Source organism: Amblyomma americanum, chromosome 1, assembly GCF_052857255.1.
Source record: "Amblyomma americanum isolate KBUSLIRL-KWMA chromosome 1, ASM5285725v1, whole genome shotgun sequence".
NCBI lineage: Eukaryota > Metazoa > Arthropoda > Arachnida > Ixodida > Ixodidae > Amblyomma > Amblyomma americanum.
Genome location: NC_135497.1, coordinates 228946283 through 228964657, shown reverse-complemented (window position 1 = coordinate 228964657; position 18375 = coordinate 228946283). Strand labels below are relative to the sequence as shown.

General features: G+C 46.6%; 2 protein-coding genes across 22 annotated transcripts in view; one reads left to right on the top strand and one right to left on the bottom strand.

Moving 5' to 3' along the window:
• LOC144114734 (uncharacterized) overlaps window positions 1-18375 on the bottom strand; it is a 391960-nt gene that overhangs the window by 166736 nt on the left and 206849 nt on the right. The gene's annotated exons all lie outside the window — the stretch shown is intronic.
• Window positions 1-18375, top strand: part of LOC144114733 (uncharacterized) — a 71938-nt gene that overhangs the window by 7651 nt on the left and 45912 nt on the right. The window contains exons 3-5 of the mRNA XM_077648636.1: window positions 5533-5767; window positions 11262-11408; window positions 17058-17291. Coding sequence (XP_077504762.1) covers window positions 5533-5767; window positions 11262-11408; window positions 17058-17291 — 616 coding nt within the window. The remainder of the gene's footprint in view (window positions 1-5532; window positions 5768-11261; window positions 11409-17057; window positions 17292-18375) is intronic.

Below are 18375 nucleotides of genomic sequence, written 5' to 3'. Positions count from 1 at the left end.
AGCATCTGAAAAAGGCCTCTGGTTGGCAGGACATGAATAAAGTGCACGTACAGGTATTGTTGGGAAATTTACTGTTTGCGAATTTTTCTTTCGGAGGGTGAATATTGGAAAATCTGTAGTAGTCAGTTAGGGTGGTGTACTACCATATAGTGCATACTTTTTCTATGTATTCGCCAACTACGTAATAATGGGGCTTTACTGTACAGATATCGCTGCTACAGGCCAATCTCACAAGAACAAGCGTTATGACGAAACATCAGCAAAACCACACATCTCCGAGGCTGAAAAATGTGAAAGTTACACATGAAAGTTGGGCATTTGGATTTTGAAGCATATAAGCTTTGTTTTGTAAACCACTAGTGCGCTGTTGTTATGTGCGGAAGACTGAAAAAAGACATGAATATTGGAAGCCAAAGGAAACCTATACTTGGCGGCATAACAGGTGGCCTGGTGAGTTTTGATGTTTTGGTGGTTTACGCTTTTTGTGCCCACATTGTATTGCTACACAGTGATAGCTATTAGGTGCCCGTCCCTGGCTTTCTCGTCGTCGGCGTAACTAGTTTGTGCGTTAGTGCCATCCACCATGCATTCATCATCATCATCAGCCTTACTACGCCCACTGCAGGGCAAAGGCCTCTCCCATGTCTCTCCAATTAACCCTATCCTTTGACAGCTGCATCCACCCTTTTCCTGCAATCTTCTTAATCTCATTGCCAACCTAACCTTCTGCTGCCCCCTGCTACGCTTACTTTCTCTTGGAATATACTCCGTTACCCTTAAGGACCAGCGGTTATCTTACCTTCGCATTACATGCCCTGCCCAAGCCTATTTCTTCCTCTTGGTTTCGACTAGGACGTCATTAACCTGCGTTTGTTTCCTGATCCACTCTGCCCGCTTCCGGTCTCTTAATGTTGCACCTACCATTTTTCTTTCCATGGCTCGCTGCGTTGTCGATAACTTAAGCTGAACTCTTTTCATTAGCCTTCACGTTTCTACCCCATAGGTGAGTACCGGTAAGATATAGCTGTGGTGCACTTTTCTCTTGAGGGGAATTGGTAAACTGCCATTCATGATCTGAGAAAACCTGCCATAAGCGCTCCACCCCATTCTTATCCTTCTAGTTATTTCCCTCTCATGATCCGGATCAGCGGTCACTACCGGCCCTAAGTAGACATATTCCTTTACCACTTCCAAGCCCTTGCTGCCAATTGTGAACTGCTGTTCCCTTGCCAGTTCACCTCCTGAGTGATAAGCAAGGCAATGTCATCAGCGATTCACAGATTATTTAGGTATTCTCCATTTACTCTTATTCATAACTGTTCCCAATTTAGGCCTCGGAATACCTCCTGTAAACAGGCGGTGAATAGCACTAGCGAGATCGTGTCTCCTTGCCTGACGCCCTTCCTTATTGGAATTTTATTGCTGACTTTATGGAGGACTTTAGTAGCTGTGCAGTTGCTATGTATATCTTCCAGTATTTTGATGTAAGGGTCTTCTACCACTGAGCCGAATGCTTTCTCGTAATCAATGAAGGCTATATATAGAGGTTTGTTATATTCTGCACAGTTATCTATAACCTGATTGATAGTGTGAATATGATCTATTGTGGAATATCCTTTACGAATGCCAGCCTAATCATTTGGTTGATTGAAGCCTAAGGTTGTCCTGACTCTATTAGTGATTACCTTAGTAAATACCTTGCAGGCAGTGGATAGTAAGCTAGTAGGCATTGCGTATACAGGGTGGCTAGTTTTTCTAGCATGATATCCCCCCATTCTTCAACAGATCTGCAGTTACCTGATCCTTCCCAGCTGCTCTTCCTCTTTCTATTGCTCCTAAGGCTGCCTTTACTTCCTCTTTTGTTACTGGCGGGATGCCGCATTGCTGTGCGCTACAGTCTCTCTCATTAACTCTTGTAAATTGGCTACTGTGCAGATTTGTGTAGCACTCTTCGGCTACGTTAACTATCTTATCTATATTGCTAATGACATTGCCCTCCTTCTCTCTAACGCATACGTCTGGTTTTTACCTGTGCCTAGTTTCCTCTTCACCGCTTTTAGGCTACGTCCATTCTTTAGAGCATGCTCGATTCTCCCCATATCAACCTTCCTTATGTCTGCTACCTTGCGCTTATTTATTAACTTCGATAGCTCTGTCAGTTCTATTCTGTCGGTAGGATTAGACACCCTCATGCATTGGCTTTTCTTAATCAGATCTTTCATCACCTGAGATACCTTTCTGGTGTCATATCGAACTGTCCTACCGCCTACTTCTACTGTGCACTCCGTAATGATGGCTGTCAGATTATTGTTCATTGTATGAACATCAAGATCGTCTTCCTCAGTTAAAGCCGAATATCTGTTTTGCAGTGATGTCCTGAATTCCTGTACTTTCCCTCTTACCGCTAACTTGTTAATGGACTTCCTCTTCACTAGGTTCTTCCGTTCCCTCTTCAAGTCTAAGCTAATTCGAGACCTTACCATTCTGTGGTCACTACAGCACACCTTTCCGAGGACGGCCACATCCTGAACGATGCCAGGTTGAGCGCATAGCATGAAGTCGATTTCATTTTTAGTCTCACCATTGGGGCTCTTCCTGGTCCAGTTCCTGCTCTCTCGTTTGCGGAAGAAGGTATTCATGATCCGTAAATTATTTCTATCTGCGAATTCAACTAATAACTCTCCCCTGCTCTTTCTAGAGCCTATCCCATGGTCGTCTACCGCTTGGTCGGCAGCCTGCTTCTTGCCCACTTTCGCATTGAAGTCGCCCATCAGTACAGTGTACTGTGATTTTACTTTATTCATTGCCGATTCCACGTCTTCATAAAAACTTTCAACGGTCTGGTCATCATGGCTGGATGTAGGCGCGTAGGCCTGCACCACTTTCAGCTTGTACCTCCTATTGAGTCTAATTACAATAACTGCTACCCTCTCGTTAATACTGTAGAGCTCCTCTACGTTGCCAACTATGTCCTGATTAATGAGGAATCCCACACCTAGTTCTTGTCTATCCGCTAATCTGTGATAGTACAGTATGTGTCCGTCCTTCAGTACTGTATACGTCTCACCTGTCCTCACTTCACTAAGCCCCATGATATCCCATTTAATTCCTGCTAGTTCCTTGAACAGCACCGCTAGGCTAGCCTCACTAGATAAAGTTATAGCATTAAACGTTGCCAGGTTCAGATTCCAAAGGCGGCCTGTCCGGAGCCTTAAATTCTTAGCACCTTCCGCTGCGTCACAGGTCTGACCGCCGCCATGGTCAGTTGCTCCGCAGCCGCTGGGGACTGAGGGCCGAGGGTTAATTGGTTTTTTCATAGAAGGTTTTGGCCAAGTACTACACCAGGGTGGCCAAATCCTGTTCTGGTGAGGGAGTTCATTGTCGGTTCTGGTCACCAAGAAGAGGCTGCACCCTAGGCCTGGTTATGCAATTCCATGAACATGCGGGCTTTTTTTTCAGACCCGGTGAAGAATTGCGCCGCACCAGGATTTGAACCCCGGTCCTCTTGCAAACGAGGCGGACGCCCTACCTCTACGCCATCGCTGCACTTCCATGCATTCACTGGTCATTAACGGACTCACCTTGTATCACTGTCAGCCTGGGTTGCATATGCCTACTGGTGGCATAAGCCTATGGGTGGCTCTGTTTGGAACAGCCACCTGCCAGTGGAGGGGTGCATCATGTGACCACTACACCAGTGGTCACGTGAAAAAAAGCTCACAAGCAAAAACTCACAGGGCGGTTATGACTGTAACGCGAAATTCAGCAATAGCTGTTTAGGTGTTTAGTCATGTGACCACGACACTAGTGGTAACGTGACTAAACACCTAAAGAGATGTCGCTGAATCTCTCGTTACAGTCGTAACCGTCCTGTGAGCTTTTTCCTGTGCCTCGATTTACAAGTGTGGTGCAGCAGAGGAACTCCAAGTGCCCTTCTAAGTGCTCCTCGGACGAAGTTCATGCCACGGCAAGCACCTGCGATGAGAAAAACACTTGTGACTAGCTTTGAGCCTCCATGTTATCAAACACACTGCTCAGCATGTTCGCTTTGTCAACATATCTAGACACTCGGCTGCATAACAAGTGCTACGAGGACTATTCGAACAGAATTTAAATATGTCCATACGTAGCAGTCTCTACTCATCTGTCGTGACGGTGGCTCGGCGGTGACAGCTGCCGCACCAGTAGCTTGGCTTGCTGCTGACCCCTTGGCTCTCAGACCCTTCAAAAGCACTGCACCTTGTGTGGGGTTGAGGCTGTTGTTCTTTGCAAGAACTTCGTTATCGGGAATGATATCCATTGTAATGCTGGTGCAAACGTAAACAAAGTGACTGTAGCAGCGAGCGGCTCATAGAGACCTTCAATGTCCGGCCAGTGGTAGTTTTCATTTCAGCTGCTGCTAGGCTGCACCACTCACTGCCAGCAATCGCAGAGTTCACGTTTGTCAGTTTAAGTCACTTCTCCGCTATTTTGTCATCAGAGACCAGAGTTTGAATCAGAGCGACGGGAAAAAGTTTTTCAACTTTTAATCCAAATCTCTTAGGAGTAAATGCATCTTTTGCCGTCGGACAAATGATGACAAAGTTATGAAATGCGAGCTGTCAGGTTTTGTTAACAAATTCAATTTGACAGAGTTTGATAAAGTGTCCCTCACTTCTCAGTGTAGTGTAAAGCATTGTCACCTTGTTGCTCAAGGCCTATAAATTATTGCACTTGAGCAGGTGGTTGAATATTATCAGGTGAGCTCCAGGATGTTCGCAGTTGAGCATGCAGTGGAATAAAAGCAGTGGACTCTCAAACGGGACCAGGAGGCTTAGCATAGGTAGGTGGGCGAGGTCGTGCAACAACGTCCGCATATGTCAGCGGGCCCGCAAGAGGTGTGGGCCCGCTGACATAATGAATAACCGAGAGCTGCCAAGCAACTTCTTCGCAAATGATGCTCTTGATGTGCAGCAGGAGTGATGACTGGTCTTTTGCATCGTTCAGGCCGGCAAGCGAGTCAGCATTCGTGGTTTGTTCGCGTGTCAGAGACCTGTTCTGCGTAGTTCGTCAAAGCTCTGACATAGGTTGACGACTTCCGTGACGGTGCGCAGGTCTTGCACCAACATCTGAAAGGCATCATCATCAACGCTCTTGAGAATATGCCTGATCTTGTCGGCTTCGGACATCTATGCGTTCACCCTCTTGCACAGATCGATGACATCCTCGATGTAACTCGTGAAGTCTCCTACCTGCTGCGACCACGAAAGCTGTGTAGCTTTCTTTTGAATAGCCGTATGGCTGCCCTTGGGTGGATGCCAGTGAGTAATTACCCCCTTATCACAAAGGTGAGGGTTGGGACACATGGATTTAGGTGCTTAGGGAATTCCAGAAAGCACTCCAGTGAACCCAGGGGTTCCATAGAACCCAGTTTGGGAACTCGTGCTCCTGTGTTTTTTTTTTGCTGGGCAGTGTATGTGCTGGACTAGTGGCCAGTTTTGTTGGCACTGCTGGTGGAACATGTGTGGTGAAACGTGGTGCCACTTTGTGCAGAAAACTGCAGGAGGAGCTGCCTGCACGGCTGGCGGAGCGAACGCAGCGCCGTAGCAAGCCGAAGGTGCGGAAGAACTGGTACCAAGCACTGATCTTCCACCACCCGTACTTTCGTGACGTGAACGGCATGCCGGCGCCCCCAAACGAGGACGAACTCACCAAGCGGGCCAACAAGGAGCTGGACCCGTACATAACTCCGGCACGTGCATGGTCTGCCAAGGAATTCTGCACTCTGGTATGTGGTATGACGACGCCCCCTTGCAGCTTGAATGCTCGTCATTGCAGTGCAGGGGCAAGTCAGGTTCAATGTCAGTGACTGTCCAAATATTTGGTGCACTCTGGTAGCGAGGAGGTGCGCATTTGAATTCATAATTTCTAGCTTTTAAGAGAAGACATGGGACGAAATGAACACATAGCGCTGGGCCCAATATGTGCTGTATTTACTCGAATTTAAGCCTTTTGTTTTTTTACAAAAAGCCTAGTTCGAAAACTCGCAGGTCGGGGCAATCTGGGGAGGAGGAAAGTACTCTCTACCCCGTGCATTGTGCGTCGGCAGGTATTACTGTTTCCGCCGGTTGATTGTTGCCAGTAGTGGGTGGGCTGTGCAGACACATGCTTGCTTTAAGCATTGCAGAGCATCCTTTTTCGTCCGTCTTTCACCGTTTAAAAGATTTGTGCGCCATTATCAATGCCGGTCTCGGTGGATAGGTCGTTGGGACAGCACTGCTTGATTGTGGACTGCGCAAATAATAAATCGGAAGTGGTTCGCCAAGAGAGTGTGCGGGAAGTATGACATGATAGCCGCAGTGTGGTTGGACATGTTTCTGCAGCACCGCATCCCCGCCGACAACGCCGCCTAAGACACAGGAACGGGCACCTATGATCTGCGCTCTAAAATGGAATTAAATAAGGAGGATCATGCAGAGAATGTAACAGTAACTTTATTGACAGGACACCAAACGCAACATCCTGGCACCAGTGACTGTTCCCACAATGCACTCAAATGTTCATAAGCTGACTTCGGTACCTAGGCCCAAAGGTCATTTCTCGCCAATGTCTTTTTAATGCGAGACTCTCTGCAGCTACCGCTAAGTGCGATTACCAACTTTCATCAGGACGAGATGCAAAAATGTCCATCAGCCCTCATTCAATACCCCATGATGGACGAGGCAAATCAGCAGCCCAATGCTATGGCATAACCCAGGAGGTAGAAGGCACGACGCATGGTTTTACGTCCACCAGGATGGGATGACAAGCCTAATAAACAATGGTAAACAATATGCATATGATGAAACCTGCTTAACTTCAAATTTTTTTATGCGATGTGAAGGTAAGTGGTAGCAGAATCATCGGGAGATATATACATGAAATAGGCTTTGCTGTGTGATAAACAGTGCGTGATGCAGATGTACTTCAGTGAACCTGCATTGCACCTGCATTGCATGATAGGTAGCTTAGCATGCGGTTCCTTCCCTGTGCGGTTGTACCCACAGTTGCAATTACAATTACGATTACATTTCGAAGCTTGGAAAATGTGCTCCACAGAAGATAAAATATACACATCTTGGTATTAAGGGGAGCACTGCCGTTCGCCGTTACGATGGCCACTACTGCTGTTTGCAGCCGTTCCTACCATGCAGCACTGATGACATTTTACTCGCATGATATGGTTTGTTGGCTGACTTACACAAAACCAGCTGTATTCTCAGTTAAGGAACACCGGAAAACATCACGTTGCCGGGTAGCATTCACAGGCGCAGCAGCTGCTGCAACACCATATGCACAGCCCAAAATGGTGCCAATAGCCGCCGGTGTGGGCTTTTAGGTTTGGTTCTTATGAGACACTACCAGCAAAGTAAGATGGCAGGCATCGAAACTAAAATCTTGTATATTCGAGGATGAGGCTCCTCCAACACCATTCGTCACCCATCATTTAGTGCACAATTGGCACAATATGTAGCATGCGTCGTTTCAGGAAGCGATCGTTCCCATTAAGTAGTGTCACTGCACTACCACATTTAGGGTTAGTCTTATGAGCAGCGGGAAATTGATGAATTCTAAAGCTAGTGAGAGTATGGCATTGACAGAACAAATGCATAATGTTAAGAAAAGAGCACATGTTTGCCTTGCTGTAAAAGTAACAGCCTATGGGAAGGCCATCGTTATGTTTGAGAAGTGTTGAGCTGGCGCCAAGAGAAGCTGTTGAGAAATATGTAGTGACAACAGCGAATTGGCATTCATCCGGGCTTGCAATGAGTTGTCACACAACCTAGGTAATCAGCAGATCGTTCCGGTTTTGGCTGGTGGTTTTTCTGCTGGCCTGCAGTCGAGGACATCTTTTTTTTTCGTCCGGCTCTTTAGGGTCGGCTTACGGTCAGAGCAGTCTTAGATTCAAGTAAGTAACACGTGTGTTCTTCTTGTGATTCAAGTGACCGGTAAAGTTGTGGGTGCTGTGGGTTTTTGGCGATGTGGCGTGCTGCTTCAATGAAGACGGTGGACACTTAAGGACCCTGATGAGGAGACGGCTTTACGTACAACTGTTTACAATAATATACAGCCGCAGTGGTTGGAGTCAACCTTTGTCAGCCTAACCTGGAGCATGATGCGTCCTACAGCAGCTCTCAAGGCTGATAACCACGCTCAGCCTGTCCGACAGACCATGTAAGTGCAAAAAGGAGAACCCCTGGAGGTGTGTTATAGCTTAAGTATTTTTTGTCATCTGGTAAGGAGTCAAATAACAAAACTAGCAAATGCTACTAATTGGTTTTGGGGGGAAAGGAAATGGCGCAGTATCTGTCTCATATATCGTTGGACACCTGAACCGCACCGTAAGGGAAGGGATAAAGGAGGGAGTGAAAGAAGAAAGGAAGAAGAGGTGCCGTAGTGGAGGGCTCCGGATTAATTTCGACCACCTGGGGATCTTTAACGTGCACTGACATCGCACAGCACACGGGCGCCTTAGCGTTTTTCCTCCATAAAAACGCAGCCACCGCGGTCGGGTTCGAACCCGGGAACTCCGGATCAGTAGTCGAGCGCACTAACCACCGAGCCATCGCGGCGGGGAGCAAATACTACTATGATGTCACTTCTGTTGGATGTTGTTGGTCCAAAGTGACATTGCAACCTTCAGCTGGCGTCATGTTCCTTTACTGACCAGGGAAGGTCGCTGCTTCTGACCTTGCTCTCCTTGCCCGGCACTTGTGAAAAGAAAGGAGCAGATTAGAACATGCTGTGGGATTGGTGCCTTGCTGGTGAGGGAAGGGCAGGGGTGTGGGAAAGGCTGACTTGCCAAAGGTGCTGACATGCACCTCCACTCACGCTTATGAGTGTGAAAAAAAGTAAGTAACAAATAAAAGCAGTGTACCGGATCATGCTGTCTGGCTGTATGTATGCCACTGTCCTTAAAAATGACCAGTTCCCTCTAGCCCGAATTTTTTGCCTCAATGCAGCCTTTAGCTTTAGGGTGAGTGGGTTGGATTGGGTTTGAGGGTTCCCCTTCACTAACGTTAACATGGGCCTTAGAGGTGCACTAAAGAGTGTTCTGGAAAACTTCAGTTTCGCTTTTGTTTTTTGGGTTTCCATGTCTAAATAGCTTCAGTCACCGACAATGTAGCCGCAAATTAATCCCACGGAAATAAAAATACCCGAGGACTCTTTGATTTCACGAGACTGCTGCCGCAGGGTGATGCGCCTTTCCGCCTGTTTCGACTGAAGCACATGTTTAGCTTCTTTCCTTGTGGTGCGTTTGGGATCCGCAGTTCCCCATTCTCCCATGTCTGCCCCACTCCCCAGTTTTGCAATCCCGGTACATCCATGGATTTACACTTTTTCGTATGATCTGTGGGACGCCATCACGTTTTGTTGCAAGTGTTGTTCGGTTTGCGAGCAAACCACTCATTCTTGAAGATCACTCTGCTTATTGCTACGTATTACTCCGCCGATGACAGAGCAGCAAGCCGCCAAGCGACTGGCTGAAAGGCATTCCTCGTGTTGGTTGTTCTTGAACTGAGCGCAGAGTGAAGGGATCATGGTGGCGGATCATGCTGTGCTAAAACTGTGTTATAACTCGATCCTTCTTTTTGCACTGCGGTTTTCTTTTCGAACATCGTTACTAGGAACGGCAAAAGATGGCGCATGCATGGTGGCATGTCATTTTTTGCTGTTTTTGAGTCGCACCAACGAAAAAAAAAAAGCGCAGCTTATACAGAGGAAAATACCACATATATATGTGTACCAAATGCTCACTTTTCTGTGCCAAAAGGCACATTTGGCTGCTCCAAAAGCTGCTCCAAAGTTGCCTTGGCCAGTTGCATCATTCTTTTTATTTTTAAGGTGCTATGCCACGTACACAATTATGTGCAGCAGGAACTTGCAGCTTTTTCTGAGTGTGCTACACTTAACAGACTTGCTTGTTTCATTTTACAGGAATTTGACAGGTGTTTCGTGCCAACTAATGAACATAGTAAATAATTTATTAGTTGAGCCTTGACAGGCCCATACAGGGAGTGGGTTACAGGGGTATTCATAATGTGTATCACTTTGTGCACCATATTAGCACATCTATGTAATACTCAAACTCATCATTCCACCCAGGTTTGAAAAGAACAAACACGATCTTCTGCGTTACGGAACAGAATGGAATATTTTACTTTAGTTACAATGTAAAGCTAGACATAGTATCACAGTCAGCAACATCTCGCGGCAAAGAATTCCAAATCTTGATGGGCGATGAAAAAAAGAAAACTTGCATATCTTGCAATGTTTGACGTATGGCCTGAGGCGCTTATCATGATTTCTTCGATTAGTGTGGCGGTGTGATAGCTGCAGGTACTGATCTTTATTGATATTAAGACCCATGATAAAGCATGAAAAAGAAGTTCATGACTAATAGTTCACAAAACATTGATCTCTGCAGTTTCAATGCTGACAGATCGTGCTACCAGCAGTACCGTTTTTTTTTAGTGCTCTAGCTCTAGAGCCTCCACTTGCTGATTTCGCTGTAGTGAGTCTGTTTAGTCCCGCCGTGCCCACCGTGGCAGGTGGTGATTCGGTTTGACTGGTCGCAATAGGTTGCTCGGGAAGAACATCCTGGGTCTTGCAAGCCCCACCGGAGGCAGCACCTGCCATTGCAGGGCACTGGCACATCGCTTTATCACTGCACCACTGTGGCAGGAGTGGTACGGGGACTCCCTGGGATCAGTTAATGTAAAGTAGAGAATGACCGATTCCTTATATATGGGTATTAAACCATTAACGCAATGGTGTCATGCCCTTAAGGTGGAGCTTAACTCTAGTTTCACCGATTTTCATCTGAAGCCTGCTTCACCTTGAAAGCTGAGCTTCGAACCGAAGTCGAAGATTTAGCGCACCTAATTCGCAATTGGCCTAACGAGGCTAAATCATTCGCCATTTTTTTTGCCTGAATTTCTACCTTCGTGCGCATATTCGAAGCAGGAAATGGCTCTATGATCTCTCAGGCACTTATTTGACAAATCCTAGTTGTTAGGTGGTATTTATAATCCAGTGTAACAACCTTGTTAACATTCATTGTAACAATTTTATGCTTGCCTGTAAATAATTAATCGCTGGTGTTTTCTGATTAACAAATTGGTTTTTGTGAGGCCTGGATTCTATCTTAGGCAGAAAAGTTTTGCTGTGCATTGAAATAATGACCAGCACGTGGCAGGGTTCTAATCCCAGCTAGTTTGCTTGCGTGTGTCCATGTTCAGGTGAAAGCAGTCCAAGACAACCTACTGCAGCAAAACCTGGAGGCACTGCTGGACCGCAAAAAGACGCTCTCCGAGCGACTGCTGACGACCGAGGACCCCTCGCAGAATGCCGAGCTCAAGGAGCGTATAAGCCAGCTGGATGAGCAGGTGTGTCTGTAGTCCTGACTTGCCACATGGTGTACTGTGTGCCCCCCAGGGAGAGAAGTCCCCCGGCCAGCTGGCCGATCCCACTCTTGGGCAGAATGGGGAAGGGGTGTGACATGGCGATTGCGAAAAGAGAATCGTAAATCGTGGGGTTCAATCAGTGTCCCGAAGTGAGATAAAGGATCTAACGGACGGCGTATTGGAGGGTTCCGGATTAATTTGACCACCTGGGGACATTGCAGAACGTACGGGCGTTTTTTATTTTGCAATCTTTTTGCAACTTTACCCAAGACTGTGAATGTCACAACAGCACTGTTGCTTCCTGAAGTAACTACGGTTTCCATTTTAAAGGAGTGAATAAAGTGAATGAAAGTTTATTCCAATCGGGCACATGCTCAGAATAGGCCACAGGCTCAAAAGAATAGCTTTAAAAAAAGTCTATGATATGAGAGGAGATGGTATGAGGGAAGGCAATCGCATGCAGTAGTGCTGCTTCTAATGTTACTCATGCACACAGCAAGAAAGGGTATTCCTCTCTAGTTCTGCAGTGTGCCACTAGCTTGTCAAATTCAGCAATTGCAGTGGAAATCATTGTTGGTACTCATCCAGCGGATTCGCTTTTATCCTAGCCTCCAAGTGCTTCTCGTGCTTGCCTTGGGCACCATCTGCATGATCAGGCACGTGAGTTACACACCAAGCGCACTTGAGGAAAACAAATTGGACCTGTCAAATTTTCCTTCATATACAGTAGCTGACCAATTTTTTGGACTGCAACAATTCGGACTCATGATATTTCAGACTTCGCTTAGTAACCATCATGCACCCCATAGGAAAACGTACATTTTCGCGACCAATATTTCAGACTCATTTTTCGGACTAAAATTGACGTCAGCAGTACTGTGGGGATCGTTTTTCAACTGAAAATTTGTTTTTTTTATGGTATAGATACGAGCAGGCATTGCTGTCACAGCCAATCGGTTCTTTGCCACCGTGAAAAGCTACATCTTGGACTTAAACGAAGTCGACACGAGCCACGGCGGGGGCTGACTGAGTCGTCAGTCAGATTGCTTTGTATAGATTTGGCTCTTTGTTCTTCATTGTTGCCCCTCGAAATAATAGCATGCTCTCCGTTGACATCAAGATGGCATACAAAGAGTGTGCGATCGCTTCGAAAATGGGATGGCTGCAGATGCGGGGGGGGGGGACTTGCATTCGGAGGTGCTCTTTTCCGCGGGTTACTTCTATTGGTGTTTGCGATTATTGTTGTTCATAGAAACTGATTGATCTTGCTTCGTGTGACGCTTGCATTTGTTCGTGGCAAGACCTGCGACCGTGTTTCACTGGTATCGTGACGTGACGTTACGTGAGGTGGACATGAGGAAAGTATGGCTATCGCTCAGATGCTGTCTAATATTATCGCTTTCAATTGAAACATGGGGAGTGGCAAATTTCTTGATTTTTAAAGCCAGTTTCTGGAAGAAAAGTTATTTTTTTGAAGTTCACGGATTTTTCGGAATGTTTGATTACTTGGGCTTTTGCCAGGTCCCGCCAAGTCCGAAAAATTGTTTGTCGACTGTACAACACGTGAATGTTGGCACTAATTTCAAACAATGAAAACAGGTGATTTACTCTCGGTCAGCTTCACGTCATAGCCGGGCATTGCGATATTTGTCTCCAGCAAGCATTTAGCACATGTGGAGATTGGGTTTTCACGTAGCTGCGTAGTCATACATACATGTCCGCTTTGACAGTTTATTTTTGGGCACAATTAGCATAGAAATAATTACACACCCTCACAAATAGCAAATATTGTGCTCAAACTTCTGCCATTTTTGTTGCAGCAATGTGGCGATTGGGAAGCTGGGGGAAGTGCTCTGACCTTGTTTTCGGTGATCGCCACTGGGAGGCTTTCAGTGTTTCAGTAGCGCCTCTACAGGCGATGCATGGGGCGTACACAGTAAAACCTTGTTAAACAAATTTTGTGATTACCATATACTGCCGTGCAAAAATCTACCCCCCAACTTGTAGCCCCTGTTGGCAAAAAAAAGACTCCAAATACAACTTGGTGCGCACACCCCTCCCTCCCTTTTACTGTATACGGATGGATGAGTGACTGTGTGCCACACCATGTGAAATGCATGTACACCTGTACCCTTACACCCCTTGACTGACTAGTGTCCTGGCTCTTTCAGCAATGGGTGCTCACCAAAGCTAACCTGTGGTGCCACTGAAAATATGCCACAGTTATATACCTGGAGTTACTAAAGACAGGGTAATCGGTAAAGCCATGAAGACTGGGAATTCTCAGAGAATGTGGATAATCTCGAAAAACTCAGGGAAATCTCAGGGGATTTGTGTTTATATCAGGAAAAATTACCTGCAGTTCTACGTAAAAGGAACTAAAGTCGCGATAATGCTGCCTCGTGTAAACAATGTGGACTGGCATTGCACGGATTGTCCAGTTAGCGTTACACGTCCTCTCCTTAGCGACCGCTTGCCTCAAACACTTGCCTCAAGTGGAGCATCCCAGCAAGGCGGCAGAAAGCTTTGCAGCGGCAGCGCCGCTTCCAATTTCGAAGCGTACTACGTTGAAAGCGGACACTTTCCCGCGCTTCCCCGGCGCTGTGGCCGACACCAGAGCATGCGCTTCCTACGGTTCGCACGTGCGCTGTTCGACGGCCAGCGGCTTCCCCTTGTTTTGCTGTGTTTTCGAGTCAACAGCTCCAACAAGGTGGCAGAAAAACGTGAGAACTTCTGTTGGTCCCAAATGAACTCTTCCTCTCTGCGCATCTCCTTGACGGATGAGTCCATTGCTGCCGCAAGGTGTGCATGTGCCGGATGCAGGCGGCGCAGCTTTGGGAGAAAGGGGAATAGTTTTGCGCCTTTTTGTGATCTGCCGACGCTCGCAAAGCAACGAATTCTGCCCGTACTCAGCTGCGCCATTTTGAACTGACTTCGTTTAATGGCTGCTGTGGTGGTTTAATGACTGCAGGCAAGCTGTGTGCGTCGTGTCAAGCGTGACGGCCTTCAAGTGCACTTTCGTCCAGGACTGGACGAATGTGAAACATTGCGAGTTTGCAGCCTTGATTAGGCCTTGATTAGGCCCGTCGAAAGTAACCCGAACGCAGCGTACTGTGTGCTATGCAGAAAGCAGTTTTTGCTCAGCAACGTGGGAAGAAGAGCGGTGACAAGTCAAGCTGAAAGAAGCACCGACTGGCCATTACCGGAGCCGGGACACACTCTGTAGCCCCATTTTTGACACCGCCGGCCACCATTGTGACCAATGCCGGGCCAGTGCCGTCAGTTTCTGTGCATCCTTCCAGTGCTTTGACTACTGCAACGGACATCAAACCTGATCGTACAGCAAAAGATATCTTTCAGCATGACTTGGAGGTCATAAATGCTGAAGTGATGTGGTGCCTCAACGCTGTTATGACGCACACATCACTCCGTGCTGCTGCGGCATCGGCATGGACTCTCCCGATCAAAAATTCTTCAAATCTCAATGGATGGGCCAAATGTAAATATAAAATTTCTCTGTGAGACCAAACAAGAACTTTGTGAATCCAGCGACGGCCGTCGTATTTTTGGAGTTGGTAGCTGTGGCCTTCATGTTGTGAACGGTGCTTTCAAAACCAGACGCGCGGCAAGAGGTTGGCCACTCATGGAATTTCTTCCTGCTTTGTGCAACTTATTCAAATGTGTACCTTCCCGACGCGCTGAATATGCACGCATACCCAGGAGCAACATTTACCCTATGAAGTTTTGCACTGTGCGGTGGCTTGAAAATGTTTGTGTAATTTCAAGAGCTATTGAGATTCTGCCGTACCTAAAAGTGTACGTCGAGTCGTGTCGAAACGGAAACAACCGACCGACCAGCTCCAGTTACTGCCTGAGCGAAACAGCAATTCGTGATCCTCTGCTGTCTGCAAAGCTAACCTGTATGCATGGCATCGCGGATGAACTGCAGCCGTTCCTGGCTCAGTTCCAGACCAATTCACCTATGCTAATAATGGTGGTGGACAGTCCGTTGAAGGTGATCAAGCTGGGCATGGACCTTACTGCGAACGTAGTTGCGGCGCCCAAGGTTGACCTTGGGTTTACTACGAAGAACGCGCTCCGATAGGCCCCAAAACTTTCAGATTCGGCTATCCTAGGGTTCAGAAGGGACTGCGGCACTTTCGTGAAGAACTGCGCCAAAAAGATCGCGGAGAGGTCGCGTTGAGGTTCAAGCTGGCGAGGGGATCGTAATCTCTGGATCCCGCGTGTGCGCTGATTCCCGAACTCGGGGAACGGCATCTAAATGATGCACTTAAAGTTTTAACGGAGCACCAATGGATGACAGAAACAGAAGCTGACTGGGCGATGTGGTCCTACAAGCATGCACGCTCCCCAGCTTCGATGCAAGCGGCATTGAAAAATTTCAATAGGAGCATGCATCGGCTGGATGCCCTTTGGGCAGGCATCTGTGGTGCGAACAAAGAACTGTTCACATTTGTGAAGGTGATTCTGTCTCTTTCGCATGGAAATGTGTCTGTCGAGCGGGGATTTTCTATTAACAAGGAATGCCTTGTTGGAAATCAGAAGGAGCAATCTTTGGTCGCCCAGCGAATCGTGTATGATTCTGTAATGTCGGCAAGAGGAGTTGCCAACGTTCAGCTGACCAAGAGGATGCGCCAAACGGTTCGTGGGGCGAAAGCTTGGTGGAAAGAGGAGCTGGAGAGCACGAGAGCAGAAAGAGCCGATGCACTGAGGAAGGAATGGGAAAGGAAGCGTGGCGCTGCTTCTGTGAAAGAGCTTGAGCTGAAGAAACAAAGTGTTGGCTGACGCCGAAATGCATGTGCCCCTCATTCAAAAATAAACTATCTAAAGCAGTGAAACAACACTGAAGCGTTGTGCATGAACTTGAGGTTGACTTTCCAGTGTTACTTTGGGGTTTGTCGCTCTTTCAATTCTATAAACTAAGGTTTCTATAATCTGCTGTTCGTCAGAATAGACTTCCTGAGAGAGAATCGCACTTGTGACACTAAAGTTCAGGTCCCACACCATTGCGGTTACTATCAGTAGATAGATATAGCTCACATTTGAAAATATTTCTTTCTACATGCATCTTCTTTTCAGTTCGTACTTGAAAATGTTCAATTTGATTTGCAATTTGTTTTAGCATTTTCTCGAAGATATTCAATTTGTTATGCATTTTGCTAATCTCTCCCCCTTTTTGTTTAAATGAAATAAGCACTACTCCTTACTATTCAAATAGGATTAAATCGTTTTTATTTTTTAATATGCTTACTGGGTAGTGATACCGTCAGGCGGCTTTGTGTCAGCTTGTTTTCGCATAAAAAAAAGTACTGTGTCACTCAGGGAGTTTTACAGATTCAATGAGGGAAAACCTGGAAAACTCAGGGAATTTGGGAATGCCAGCTTGGTAGACACCCTGTAAACACTACCCACACCCTTACCCTGATTTATGCTACACACTCCAGCTAGCATCAACATTTCACACTGCCCAAGCTGTCACTGGGAATTGCATTACCACAAAGGGAAACTCACTTTTCTTAAGCCTTGGAGCGTGGGAAGGAATCACTCAAGTTGCACGAACCCTTTCTTGCCTCCAAGCCGAACCTGAGCGGCGTTTGTGCAACATCGCAGATGTCCAAAGTGCGTGAAATGACCCTGGTGGAGCTGCTGGAACAGTCGACGCGGCCCATCGACTGGCTGCGCATTGCAGCCATGGACATGAACTCGGACCGGACGGCGTTTGGCTGCGAGATGCACTGGCGCCACCTGCTCGACGTGCGTCTCAACCAGGGCCCCTGGACACCCGAAGAGGAGGAGCGGCTTTGCACCCTGGTCACCAAGTGGGACGAGCGCTGCTGGGACCAGGTGTGTGCACCTGCTGTCGCTGGCGAGGCTTGGGGGAAGCGCAGTCTCTAGTCAGGTTGCCACTTTTCTTCACGGAATTCATACAGCAAATTTTGGTTGCATGTTTGCTTCTTTGTAATGATGTGTAGGACATGAGTGTACGTGAATCACTGCATGGTATTCGCCTGCATTTTGTAAATAACTTGCCATTGAATTTTTTCTCTCTTGTCGTTGTCTTGGGTTCAATTTAAACTGCTGAAAGATGCCCGTGACGTCAAAATTTCGTGTGATGCATGAAAAAAAACTGTACTATAATCTCTTCTTCTGCATGAAATGACATCCTGGCTGTTAAAGCAGGCCGGCTTGAGTGTTGTAGTGAATTAGACTGACAAAACAATGGTAATATTAGTTTTGACGCACTTCATGTGACCTGTACTGAACTTTGTCGTCATCACAGCCATCGTTTGGCTGCTGAAGCTGAAACATTGTGTGAGAATAAATTTAATTGCAGTAAAAGCTTGTTCATTTGAACTTCAAGGGACCAGAAAAAAATGTTCGAATTATCTGAAAGTTAAAATTATCGAATGATCCCGAAAAAGCTGTCGAGAACCATTTGTATTGCGGTGGGGGACGACTGACATAATTGCCTGATTTTGAGATGAGAACAGCTTTGCAATAACTATGCCATTAACCCACGTTTGTTTTCTGACCCACTTGGAGTTCAAGACTTTTAACTCTGGAACCGTGCTATTTCACTGTAAATGTTGGTCGTCGCATGAACAGGGAACACAAAATCAGAGTTTCAGTTCTCTATCTATGTAGTTCCGTTCACTTTCGATGGCAGGAAAATTATAGTTCCAGTTAAGGAGATTTCTTTTTTACATCCAAACTCAACTAATTGTGAGGTTGGTGTTCTTTTTAAGTGGTGATTCTATTTAACTTATTTTTGTTTATTTGGATTCTACATACTAAGGCCTTATGCATCATTACAGATGAGTCCATGGTAGAGAGGAGGTAGGCAGATGGTTTCTTGACACTCACAAAGTGAATAAGTGAGGGGAAAGCCTCAGGGTGCTTGCCAACGTTTGAACAAGATGGCTTTGTC